Source organism: Hetaerina americana, unplaced genomic scaffold (genome assembly GCF_022747635.1).
Source record: "Hetaerina americana unplaced genomic scaffold, ioHetAmer1.1.p SCAF_3, whole genome shotgun sequence".
NCBI lineage: Eukaryota > Metazoa > Arthropoda > Insecta > Odonata > Calopterygidae > Hetaerina > Hetaerina americana.
The window spans coordinates 51,936,409-51,948,688 of NW_027286874.1; the positions used below are offsets into that span (position 1 = coordinate 51,936,409).

The 12,280-nt window shown below is 39.6% G+C and overlaps 2 protein-coding genes across 2 annotated transcripts in view; one reads left to right on the top strand and one right to left on the bottom strand.

Annotated features, from left to right (window-relative positions):
• Positions 1 to 789: 789 nt before the first annotated feature.
• On the bottom strand, positions 790 to 6,763 carry LOC139690033 (putative nicotine oxidoreductase). The gene is made up of 3 exons (XM_071587215.1): positions 6,697 to 6,763; positions 3,197 to 3,866; positions 790 to 805 (listed from the first exon to the last, which is right to left on the bottom strand). The coding sequence occupies exons 1-3, from the start codon at positions 6,761 to 6,763 to the stop codon at positions 790 to 792; spliced, it is 753 nt and encodes a 250-aa protein (XP_071443316.1).
• Positions 6,764 to 8,641: 1,878 nt separating this feature from the next.
• Positions 8,642 to 12,280, top strand: part of LOC139690677 (uncharacterized) — a 144,968-nt gene continuing 141,329 nt past the window's right edge. Inside the window, exon 1 of the mRNA XM_071588174.1 lies at positions 8,642 to 9,203. The gene's annotated coding sequence lies outside the window, so the exon portion shown is untranslated. The remainder of the gene's footprint in view (positions 9,204 to 12,280) is intronic.

Below are 12,280 nucleotides of genomic sequence, written 5' to 3' on the forward strand. Positions count from 1 at the left end.
AAAAACAACACGGAAAATTACACCCCAGCAGCGCACACACTCATGCAAAACTCCCTCCATCCAATACTCATGCAAACACATAAACCGCCAAACAACAAAAAACTGCACCCCAGGATACAGCACGAAAGCCATCCTAAAATATATTATATATGTATATATATATTATATATGTATATATATATATATATTATATATATATATTTTATATATATATATATATATATATATATATATATATATATATATATATATATATATATATATATATATATATATATATATATATATATTACCCGTGTACGTTATACGGTCCACAGGGACCAAATGGAACATGCATAGTTGCCCATCGAATATCTGTCGGAAGAAGCGCAGGAGACAATTAACAAGTACGTCCGAAATTTTTGGGAGTATTTTTCTCGAAATCTCTCTCGGGAATGCACATATGAGGAATAGGGCTGAGTGTAATACAGGGTCTGTAAGTCTGAGAGTCTGAAATTTATAGTAATTAAAGCTTTAATTGGTGAAATAAGTGCAAGAATTACTTTTTTAGCAAAGCGTTTCTTTAATTTTTTATGTCATCCATTATAATATATAATTTTTTGATAAAATACAAAAGTTAGATAATTCTGTCCAAATTTCAGGCGATATTGACCACTGTACGAAGACAGCCTTGGCGGATCTACAGTAACCGCATTACAGTACAGCATATCCCCCTTTATCTTATTTCATCTTCTGACCCTTTGCTATTATTATTTATTCACCCTCTCACTAGATTGTACAACATTCCCTTTAATCCTTGCAGAACCTAGAACATTGGGAATTGATCAATACAAGACAGTGCGCAAGACAGTGTATTTTAAAATGAAATATCGCAAAATTTTATCGGGTGCGAGTTATAATTTTCTATATTTACCTGTTGGCGGCAGTTGTTACAGAAGTTTTGTTTTGAGAAATGGACTCTCGTAAATGATCACTTAGATTTAGGAATCGGGACCAATTCCCTCTTACAAACTTTAGTCAAGTCATTGTAATATTATTTCATCCTATTTAAACACAGCTTTTTTTATGAACACTCGTTCTACTTAATTAGGAAAGGCAGTATGATATATTCAAATCCTAGACTTTTTTAATGCATCTTCTGGCTCTTGATCTGAAAGTAATTTTAAAAGAAAATCGTATGAGGAATATTCGGATCTTGTTCCAAAGAAAATCATGCCTTTCTTTTAGGCAGGTGTATCGTATTTGTGCCACGTAAATCCTACTCAAACGTCGACGATCCAGCTTGCCCGTGAATTTACTCTTTAAAGCATAGTGAAATTTGAAAAGCTTATAAATTTCTGTACGCCGGTTAAAGTCCAGGACATTGCATCTTGGTAGCAACATCTCCGTCCAGAAAAAGGGTCTTTTATCGCAAACCATTTCGTTGAAACTTCATAAATATCTTATGAGCCTAAATTAAAAAAAAACGTAGTTGGGAGATGAAAGATATTTTTATTTTTATCATTGAAACCCGGAAAATGACACGTATTCCGTAATTTTTACTTTTGGAGTGAGAACTTAAGTCTATGTATTCTTTGAAGTTGACACAAACCTTTATACTTCGGTTGACATAAATTAGCAAGAAAATCTGAATAGATTTTAATTATTTATAGTAACACAAACATTTGAATTCCAATTAGAATATTTCAGTCTAGGTAACGATCAATTAATTGAGTGAATTTGTTCATAAAGATCTCGATCTTACAAATTTTTTTTACTCATCCACAATTTTTTTGGAATGCTAACTTGAGGTTAGAAATTTTAATTTGTTAACGACCTCTGAATTTGCTGGTCAAAAAATATTCCTTGTTCATTGCACTAGGCGAGATGCCCCAGACTTCAAGTGACCTCAAAAACGTCCATTTCAATCCAGACATGATTTCCATTACTGCTCCCTGACTATTCATTGCTCGTGTAGATTCAAGTTTTCTTCACATTATAAATCAAAAGAGAGATGGTACTTTTTTCCACACTTTATTTTACAAGTCGACCGGTTTCGTCGCATAGGCGACATCATCAGGTACATAGAATCAGTGAGTTCCAGAATATATAGTTATTTGAGGGGGGGGAGAGGAGGGTGAGGGGGGGGGGTGGTAAAAGGGGGGGGGGGCGGTGTGAGAGGGAGCGTGGTACTGGGCGTGGGTGACTCAAAGGGAGGGGTGGGGTGGATGTAGGCTAAGTGGAAGCTTGGTTAGGTATGCCTTTCACAGCGGGGGTTGGGGCGTCATGTATTGTGGTCAGAGAAATATCCAAAAGGGGGGAATTGCTCACAAATATATTCTCGTTGGCAATTTTTCCTTCCTTTTGATGCTTCCTAATCTCCAGCTCCTCCAGACAATCCATTCTTCTTCCCTTTTTCTCGAGGTGAAGTATCTCTGGGACAAAATCGCTCCTGTGGTCACTTTCCCATAGGTGTTTGGCGAAATGGGATCTGTTTAACTCACCGTTTCGTAGATGTCTTCTGTGTTCCTCTGCTCTTACTCTGAACGACCGTCCAGTCTGGCCAACATAACAAATTTCACAGTCACCACATTGGAGTTTGTAAATACCACTTCTGTCATTAATGTCAATATTGTCCTTGGTTTTGTTTAACACAGCCCTTAAGTTACATTTGTTGTAATATGCAATTTTAAATTCTTCCTTCGGGAAAAGGTTGGCAATGGACTGCGTAATCTTACCGTAGTAACTAAGTTTGCACCATCGTTTCTTATCTTCACTAATTACCGATGATTTATAAAACAGTCTCTGTGCTCGGAGGGAGCGTTTTTTATCTATCATTTTACTGATGACACTTTCTTCGTAACCATTCTTCACTGCAATGTCTTTGATTACCGTGATTTCCTTGGCGAAGTTCTCGGCGGACAGGGGGATATTGAGAGATCTGTTTAGCATGGAGTGGGAGGCGGCCATCTTGTGGGAGGGGTGGTGGCGGGAGTCGGAGGGGATGACATGGTCTGTGGTAGTTTCTTTCCTGTGGATTGCGAAGTAGTAGCCTTTATCCGTGGTTGTAATTGTTAAGTCCAAAAAGTTAATACTATGGTTGGTTTCTTTTTCACAAGAGAAATTTATATTTTTGGATTGGGAATTCAACTTATTCAAAAATATGTCCAGTTGTCTATTTGTACCAGTCCACACTGCAAACACGTCGTCAACGTACCTGTACCAACAATGTATAAAACTGGTGTTCACTGAGTGATCACTGAATAACCTTTCCTCAAAGTCGTTCATATATAAGTCCGCCAAAAGTGGTGAAAGAGGTGACCCCATTGCTAAGCCGTCCTTTTGTTGGAAGAATTTGCCATTGAATTTGAAGTAATTCTCTTCCACACACACTCTTAGTAGTGCCAGAAACTCGTCGAGGAAGGGTGGTTCAGCTCCGGTTTGCTTCAATGTTTCTTCGGCTACTTTAACGGCTTCGGAAATTGGAATGTTGGTGAACAGGTCTTTCACGTCGAAAGACACTAGGATGTGCTTGGAAGACGGGAGCTCTCTCTGGGTAAGATGTTGGCATAGTTCCGTTGAGTTCTTAACCCCGTATCTTGGCTTGAAACCTGTGACTTCTCTGAAGAGTGAATTTAAATGGGAGGCTAGTTTCCTTGATGGAGCAGCAACACTGGAGACTACTGGTCTTATTGGCACATTTGTTTTATGTATCTTTGGGAGGCCAAAGAATCGTGGAGTTTGCGGGTTCATCACTGTCACTGTGTACGTCTCACTTGGTTTGATGATACTCGGGGCAGAAGTGAGGGCCTTTTTCACTAATTTTTGGAATTTGTTTGTGGGGTCACAAGTTAGCTCCACTATTGGATTGTTGTCACAGAAGACATCTACGAAACGGTGAGTTAAACAGATCCCATTTCGCCAAACACCTATGGGAAAGTGACCACAGGAGCGATTTTGTCCCAGAGATACTTCACCTCGAGAAAAAGGGAAGAAGAATGGATTGTCTGGAGGAGCTGGAGATTAGGAAGCATCAAAAGGAAGGAAAAATTGCCAACGAGAATATATTTGTGAGCAATTCCCCCCCTTTTGGATATTTCTCTGACCACAATACATGACGCCCCAACCCCCGCTGTGAAAGGCATACCTAACCAAGCTTCCACTTAGCCTACATCCACCCCACCCCTCCCTTTGAGTCACCCACGCCCAGTACCACGCTCCCTCTCACACCCCCCTTTTACCACCCCCCCCCCCTCACCGTCCTCTCCCCCCCCCCTCAAATAACTATATATTCTGGAACTCACTGATTCTATGTACCTGATGATGTCGCCTATGCGACGAAACCGGTCGACTTGTAAAATAAAGTGTGGAAAAAAGTACCATCTCTCTTTTGATTTATTAGAATGGATTTCCACAAAGTGAAGCCTGAAACCATCGAGTTTCTTCACATTGTTCATCCTACCTAATTAACTCGGCCTATCCGCACTGCATCCGGTGCTACATTGCTTATTTTAAACTGCATTGTGCTTATTTTAGTGCGATGATTGCCACTCGTCGGAATTGGTTTGAATGGTAACGAATAACTATTTGCAATTCTCAGCTATTATTCTACAATACGAGTATACTTACCGAAAAAAGGGGGAAGTTTATGGCTCAGAGGGATTGTAGAGCTGAATTGCAAGAGAGGAATGGCTTCTCACTCGACAGGAAAGCGACAATTCGTCGCGCGGGGGGCGAGTTCTTTTCTTTTCCGGCGAACATGCAGCGAGTACGAGACGGCACGCTGAGGACAGACGGATACTTCCGGTCGACTGTGCTCCCACCTTTGACCAGTGGCTGGTGTAAAAGCCTATATAAAACCCTCGTCGCGGAACCCACTCACTCTGATGATGAGCGCTCTTCCTGGAAGAGGATGAGGTGAACCGTGGAATGGGGGTGAGAGATAGGGAGAGAGAGAGAACAGGGAGGGTATTCGGGAAGCTGAGCGCAATGACAGAGTGAGGGGAAGGACCCCGGTTCGTGAGGAGAGGAGGATCGGAGTGAGGGAGAGAGTGGTGGGGAATGGAGACTGAGGCGGGAGTGGGGTCGACTGGGGCCGTCGTCGCTTTAGACGTACCCTCCGCGATACTGCGATGTATCGATTGCGACGTGCTACGTCTATTTGAGATCGCATAACGATGCAAATTCAGTGCCGTAAAGTTAGGTGTTCATTTACAGGCACGTGTGTGTGGCAAGCTACCCAACGGTGTATGGAACCAATAGTGTCGTACCCCGAAACCACATTTGCACTGGAACGAAACGAAAGGGAGGGCGAATGTTATTTTTGATTGATGGGATTGAATTTGGAGTGGCGACCTTGTTGTTGTTAAGCTGTTGCAGGTTATTGCTGTCACGCCTGGTGGTGGAAAAAAGGATTCCCTAAATAAATTGATACTGGCAGCCCTTTCTCTCTAATTTTGTTCGCGCTTGGAGTGGTACGAGTTGGACTCGTATATAAGAGTTGGACTTTCAATGGCGCTGCTCTATGGTGAGGTTCCTTATTTTTAAAACTTTTCTCATCCAGATCTCTAGTATGGGGCACCTTCACTGAATGGGGCCAGTCTATAGTACTGGGATGAAGTTTTATTTTATTGAAGTGTCGTCTAAAATTATGTAAAATTCATAATAACATTTTTTTACGAGCAAACATTTGCACGCGAGTAGGAAGAGTGAATATGAAAACCGAAGGTGCGGACATCACGATAACTGATTAACTAGCTTCCTTAAACGAGGGCCAGAGAACTTTGCATCCAAGTGTTGAGAGGTATTTTGCAGTGGTATCACGATTCATACTTGCTGCTATGTGGCTACTTGGATGCTATATGGAGAGGAATTCAAGTGGAGTACATCATCCATTGGATGGGACGTTAAATTGTATTAATCTTTGGCACCAATTGTTATATATATAGACTGACGTTGACGCCGAGTTTCTCAATTCCCTTGATATCCTACTCGAATCGAATCACCCACATCCATATCTAATGGTGCAAATGACCTCAGCTGTCGGTATCCCTTTTACAAACTACTACTATACATATGAGGATCTCAAGATAAACGTTTAGAAATTTTACCTAATCATTTTACTGAGCTGAATTTCAACGACCTGGGATTTAATGAGATCAATCAATTGCTCAGCTCAATGCCACGTTGCCTCCGTGGATTCAATGGAGAGGAGAGATGAAGAAGAGTAGGAATGGAACAGGGTATTGTACAAAGCTAACAATACGCCGCCTATATTTTGATTAGTTATATAACTTTTCATACAACTTCATTTTGAATTAGCAAAAGCTTTAGTGTTGAAGAAATAGGAATGATTATTGCGAAGGCTTCTTCAGCGTGTACATTACAAAAGTTGGATTCAGAATCTTCTGCTCACGCGCTACGAACGCGGAGGAGCCCGCGATAATTCAGATTTCGCCAGAGGAATGATTGATAAGCTTTGAACTTGCAGACTTTTACCGGTCCACGGTTTCCTTGGCAATGTGAATACCATATTGCGATGCATACAATGTACATGTAGATTGGACATTGCAATTCTCGATGCGAATATGTTTTTATGAAAAATGTGATATGCGAGGTTAGAAATTTGCATCGCGATATCCAAACATCGACCATTCATGCCCTATTCAGCTCGCGTTGCATTAGAATGCTGAAATTCAAGCATCGTACGTCCCTTACCTTGGAGTAGGCGAGTACTCTCCTCAAGGGAGAGTTGGGGAAACAAGGTTTTCCCTGGGCTTATCATGCGTCTACGAGGCTTCCGAGTGGCAACCGGGCAGCTTGCTCTAGGGTAGCATTATGCTCAGTTTCGCTTGAAGTGGAATTTTTGCAGGGGAAGGGTGCAGGTGGGAAGAGATTGTTTGCGACGCAGGGTCTTTCAATATGGGTGAGGTTGCTGTAGTCTCGGTCATAATCATAATGCGTGGCCTAAGATCACGACGTAAATTCAGTGTTTGGCCATCATCGAATAAGACCTCATCCTTGTAATAGCTTAGTTGACGCCTTGAGTTGCTATAATCACTGCGCGCTCTCCTTTATGGTCAGTCTATTGGTTCATGGGTATAGTGTTTAGAATTATTTTTCCATTTATTATAGCTGATTTCAAGGCATTAGACAGATTGGCACTAATTTTGGTTCCTCATCATCGGCAAAATTTTAAAAGAATAAACGCTATTACAGTGAATTATATTGTGAAGCAATACAGTATTAAGAATCAGAAGAAGTGGCTCCTGTATGAATATAGATAGATTGACTATTTATCGTTTCAATCAACCGCGGGTGTCCTAAAATATAACTTAGATGTACTTTGAACTGAAATACTTTAAATCTAATGCCGTTCATAAAAAAATGGAATGTGCTTCGGATAAATTGATCAAACTCACTGGATGACTTTCAACCATTAAGCTAGTTTGCAGATTTTTTTTTGCACTCTTTTAAAATTGCACGTGCAAATTCATCGCATCTAGTCACCCAAAAGCTTTTAATGCCCCAATTTATACTTGACAAAAGTATCTGAGTATATCTAGGGTGCAAGTTTGATTTTAAGTATAAATATTTACACTCATTCTTAGGTTTGTAATAAATATTTTTAAAAATAATTTATACGACATGTTTTTATTTTCATTTATAAAACTTGTTAATATTAATCACATTACTATTAAAATTATCTCTCGTGAAATGCATTGATTTCAATTTTTTCACCTTATAACAAAAAAGGTTTATCATTTAATCGGATGTCATAATTTTGATCTCTCTAAAAGAGTTGCTGGCAAAAACATTTTACGTCTTCCGGTGACTAAAAAATCCCACATTTGAGTATAATGTCGCCCACTTAACTCATATATCCCACTACTGATAATGAATATAATAATAATTTTAATCCATAAAATAAGTGAGACTCCCAAATGACGACTGGGGGGCTATTCTTTATGTTACATCCTTTTAATTTATATTTTTCGAGACTTAGTGAATATTTACGAAAAGATTTTCTCACTCCACCACAATGAAACTGACATTCGTTTTTTTTATGCTTTGACACACGATGTGGAATAACGAACCACGCACTTCGGATATGAGGAAGTTATTAAGTTTTAATTCACCTTTTTACTCTGGCGAACAGTTTAACATTCCATTCCCGGACGAGAACTCAGAGCCTTTGATGTTTCTCATGAGCTATTTCTCGGACATTTCCCTGAACTACTTCGTTAAATAAACTAAGGGGACCGCCCAGAAAAAGTAACTCGCGGAAGCGTGCGGCATACGACGTGTAATCGTTTCATTTTCAGCACGGCGGCCTCCGTCCACAGGGTTTCTACAGTTCACGAAAGAAACCTTCGTCTCGAGCATGTGTTCCCCCACAGGATTTTGCGCGAGAGTGTGTGCAGGCTCACGGCCGTGAGAGGGGTGGGTGGGTATGCTAGTGGCGGGGGGGTATCGTTAAGGTGGAGGGAGGGCAGGCGCTTCGACACACTCGCATTGGACTCGAGGGCTGGTGCATGAGGTTGTGTGCGTGTGTGTGTGTGCGAAATGTTTGGATCACTCAGGGGGACGGCGCATGCGCCCTGCCGGTGAGCCATCCTCCCGACGTCGGGAGTATTTCCTTCCGAAACGCAGTCGGGGGACGTCCATGCCCTCAGTGCTTCGCGGTGTGTTCGAGGCGAGGCGTTGCTGTCGCTCCTTCGGCTCGCGCCCTTTCGGCGCGGGAGGCACGTAGAGGTCATATTTATTTTGGTATCCCTCCTTTATTCATTCCCTCTTCGGCTGCACCCTCTCTATTTTCCTATCGCGTCCTCTTCCCGGTCCTCTCTTCCTCCACACTCAAGCCTAACTCCCCGTTACCTCCCACCCCCCTCCCCAAAGAACTCGCCTTCCCCCTCACCGCCAAAGAGCCCTCTCCTTCCCCCGTTGTTGGTTGACATGGGGCATTACGCGCCAAATGGGTCGCGCTGCCGCGCGGGCTTAGATTCTTTCAAGAGTTTAATGAGGTACCTTTCTGTCCTTCTCCCTCCCGCGTCCCTCAACCTCCTCTTTCTTCTCTCGTCTGCCCCACGCCCCCGACTATAAGTGTAGTGTTCCCACCGTGGTGGCTTCACTTGTTGGAGCCTGACGGAAAGAACCGGGACATCCACCCCCATTTCAACTGGTGCTTTTTTCCTCGCGTGCGGAGTCATCAGGAGGTGGTGAAGGTACGTGCTAATAAATCCTTTGCCTCCAATTTATTGACTGACGTTTACGACAGGATCTGTTCGTGGTCAGTGGCGCATGGTAAAGCTCGCGTATCTCACGTGTTTTGTTCTGATGGAGCATGGCCCATCCGATGCTCGGTGATTCATTCTCAATTTTTCGCGCCGGCGGGGTTTGGTCGGGAGGCAGTTTTTCTTGAGTGTTTTTTTAAAATTTTTATCTGCCAAATACATCAATATCTCCAATTAAGAGTGAAATAATGCTGCCATATTCTTTTGCACCAAAGAAACATTATTTGTCAGGTCTTCTGACTGTCAGCTGCAAACATTTCAGCGTTGAGGAATAAAGAGGAGAACTTTACGTTTTTAATTGTTCGCCTCTTTCAGTTACCGTTGCAAGCAAATTTTTAAATGTTTTACCCAAATGCAACACATTGAAGTAGGTTTTCAATCGCTTTCAACATTATTAATTTACTCATGTTGCATTCCCTCAAAACACCTTGCATTTAATCCGTACATTCTCTAAATACTTGATCTTAATCCCTTCTGTCACAAATATAATCACTTTACGGCAACCTTTTTTATCTTGGTCGTGTATGGTGTCGTCATTGTAATTACAATGTTTTAATGTAAGTATACTACCTTATTAATGGATTTCTGTTTCTACCATGGGATAAAAAAATAATATTGAGTTTACATTGGCAGAAGAAGACAATTGAATTTTTATATATATACTTACGGAGATTCACTCATCACCGAAAATTGCAAAATACTTTTTCATTTCTACGTCAGGGTTGTCCTTAATTTAATATTATAAAACTTTAAAGTATTTCGATTACTATCAGCCTGAAATGAAATCAATAATTTTTTCCTGTTTTTAAAGGGGATGGATGATATTTAAAATGTATTACTTTTTGAAGAAGCGGTTAAGGTACCAAAATTAACGATAGTATAAACTTACTTTCGCCCTCCAACGTAGGACTTGGTTAAGGCAGTATTACACCGTATCATCTTTATGATAAGTACTAGAAATATAAAATGTAATTTTTACGTGATTTTAATGATAGAAAATCGAACTTTCATTCCTTTCTTGAATAAGAAGTAGGTACATTTTTGAAAAGGTAAACGTTAGTTAGAAAGATCTCACTATGGGATAATTTTATGATATTCCCAGTAAAGTTAGAGTCTAGTTGGTGTTGTAGTCTCATAGAGTCAAGATGAAAAAAACAAAAATATCATTTACATAATTTTTTTTCAAGTTATTTGTTATTACTTTTGCTTTAATATAATGCGATACGTCGTCGCCAAATTGGATTGTACTTGCTAAAGGGTATAATGAAGTCAATGAATGCCTATGCTGAATACGGTTTCCTGTCGCATTTCAAAGCCTTCCTTTTTTAAAATACTGCTAATCAACAAATCCGAAGTATAATGTTAGACGACAAAATAAATTTTCATTAAAGTTAATTTGTCCGTTGAACTATTAATGGAAAAATCTCTTAATGGTCTTTATTATTGGGGAATCTCAATGTCCTGAATTTTTCAATTGGATTTTTTTGTAAATGAATCACCAGTGCGATGTTTTAATATATTCATCCAAAACCAGGCATTAATGTGCATTTAATGTAAAGCTGTAATTCTTTTATTTGACTCACGATTCGTAATACTCCAAAACTATCTCCAAAAGTGGATGGTAGTCCAGGTAATAGCAGTTCATGAAGTTTATTTTTCTCTTTAAAGCCTACTGCTTACTTTATACGTCAACAATATCTCGCCATTTTGTCGTCTATCCGCGAAGAGGAATCCCACGAACTTAGGCTACTGGGAAAAGTGCAAGGCAATAACATATAGTTCACTGATGCACCCCTAGTCTACATGAGTTTATTCCTTATTCTGTCTTAACGTTAAAAGTAAAAAGAGGGATGAGAGTGATGGGACCCTATTCAACCCTATTCTGTGATACAAATTTTATCTTACAAAGGGTGAAATATGTTACTGCTACTTGTTACTAAGTTTCTCACGCGAAATACTAGTTCAATATCAGTGAAAACACTTTGCGATTTAAAGGATCCTTCGTATCTGATGCAGTTACAGCTACTTCGTAAATAAGGCAACGCGCTATAGTTACTGTCACTGCGCAACAATATTGTTTTAGGAATTGGTATGACAATTGTTTATGGTTTTACAACTTAATTCTTATGGGACAGTGCCGAAGGAAATTAGTGAGAGAAACTTATGTTAGAAAAATATAGAGGATTATAGAGAAAAAAATATGACTTTATAAAAATCCGAGATTTTAAAATGGAGTTTATTTCATATTATTTCAAAAGACTTTTCAGTGTATCAAATTAACAGAACAATGAATTTTTACATGATTTGCTTTTCTGAGGGATGCACTTTCGTTTAAAATGAATATAGACACCGGCAGTTTACAAAATACTAATAGGGTGGCTGTGCTTTATAACCTAAAGTATTATTTTTGTGGAATAAAATAAGAACACTCAATCAAAACAGAAAAAATATGGAACTCATATATTAATATTATATCGTAGATGATAATTAATTTTATTGGTTTCATCAAATTTCGCATTCTACCATCGGAAAAATGAGTTCTCAAGAGTAGGCCTTTCCACAAAAGGTACTAATTCATAAGATATTTATGGACAGTATACACTAAAGAATATCTTTATAGTCATCAATTAAGATCAGGGCATCATTGGTATGGTAGTAGTTGTTGCGTCCTCAAAGAAACATTTTAAAGCAAATAGATGACATGTATTAAAAAAAATTGCAAAGTTATGCCTTAATAATTCTATGTAATGCCTTGGTAATTCAATACTCAGATTCTAACCGTACAACCAGCTTGCATGGACTTAAAATACATTCCTTACACCCGTGAAAGTAGGGGTTGAGAGCAAAGCTAAATCTTTAATTTAAAGAAGTCACTTTTGCATTGATTTCTGAAAATTTCCAGCAGTTAATCAGCTTTTCTGGCTTTCTTTTGCTCGCACTCGGCTCTAATATCAATCAGATGAGAGGTTTTTTATGGAATCTTTTAGTCACAGGTATATCAAATTTAA

Bases quoted from the DNA above. Each gene is read 5' to 3' on its own strand.
- LOC139690033 (XM_071587215.1), bottom strand. From the start codon at position 6,763: ATGATAAGCCCAGGGAAAACCTTGTTTCCCCAACTCTCCCTTGAGGAG. The intron at 3,867-6,696 runs GTAAGGGACGTA...ACCGTTTCGTAG, and splicing joins GAGTACTCGCCTACTCCAAG to ATGTCTTCTGTGACAACAAT.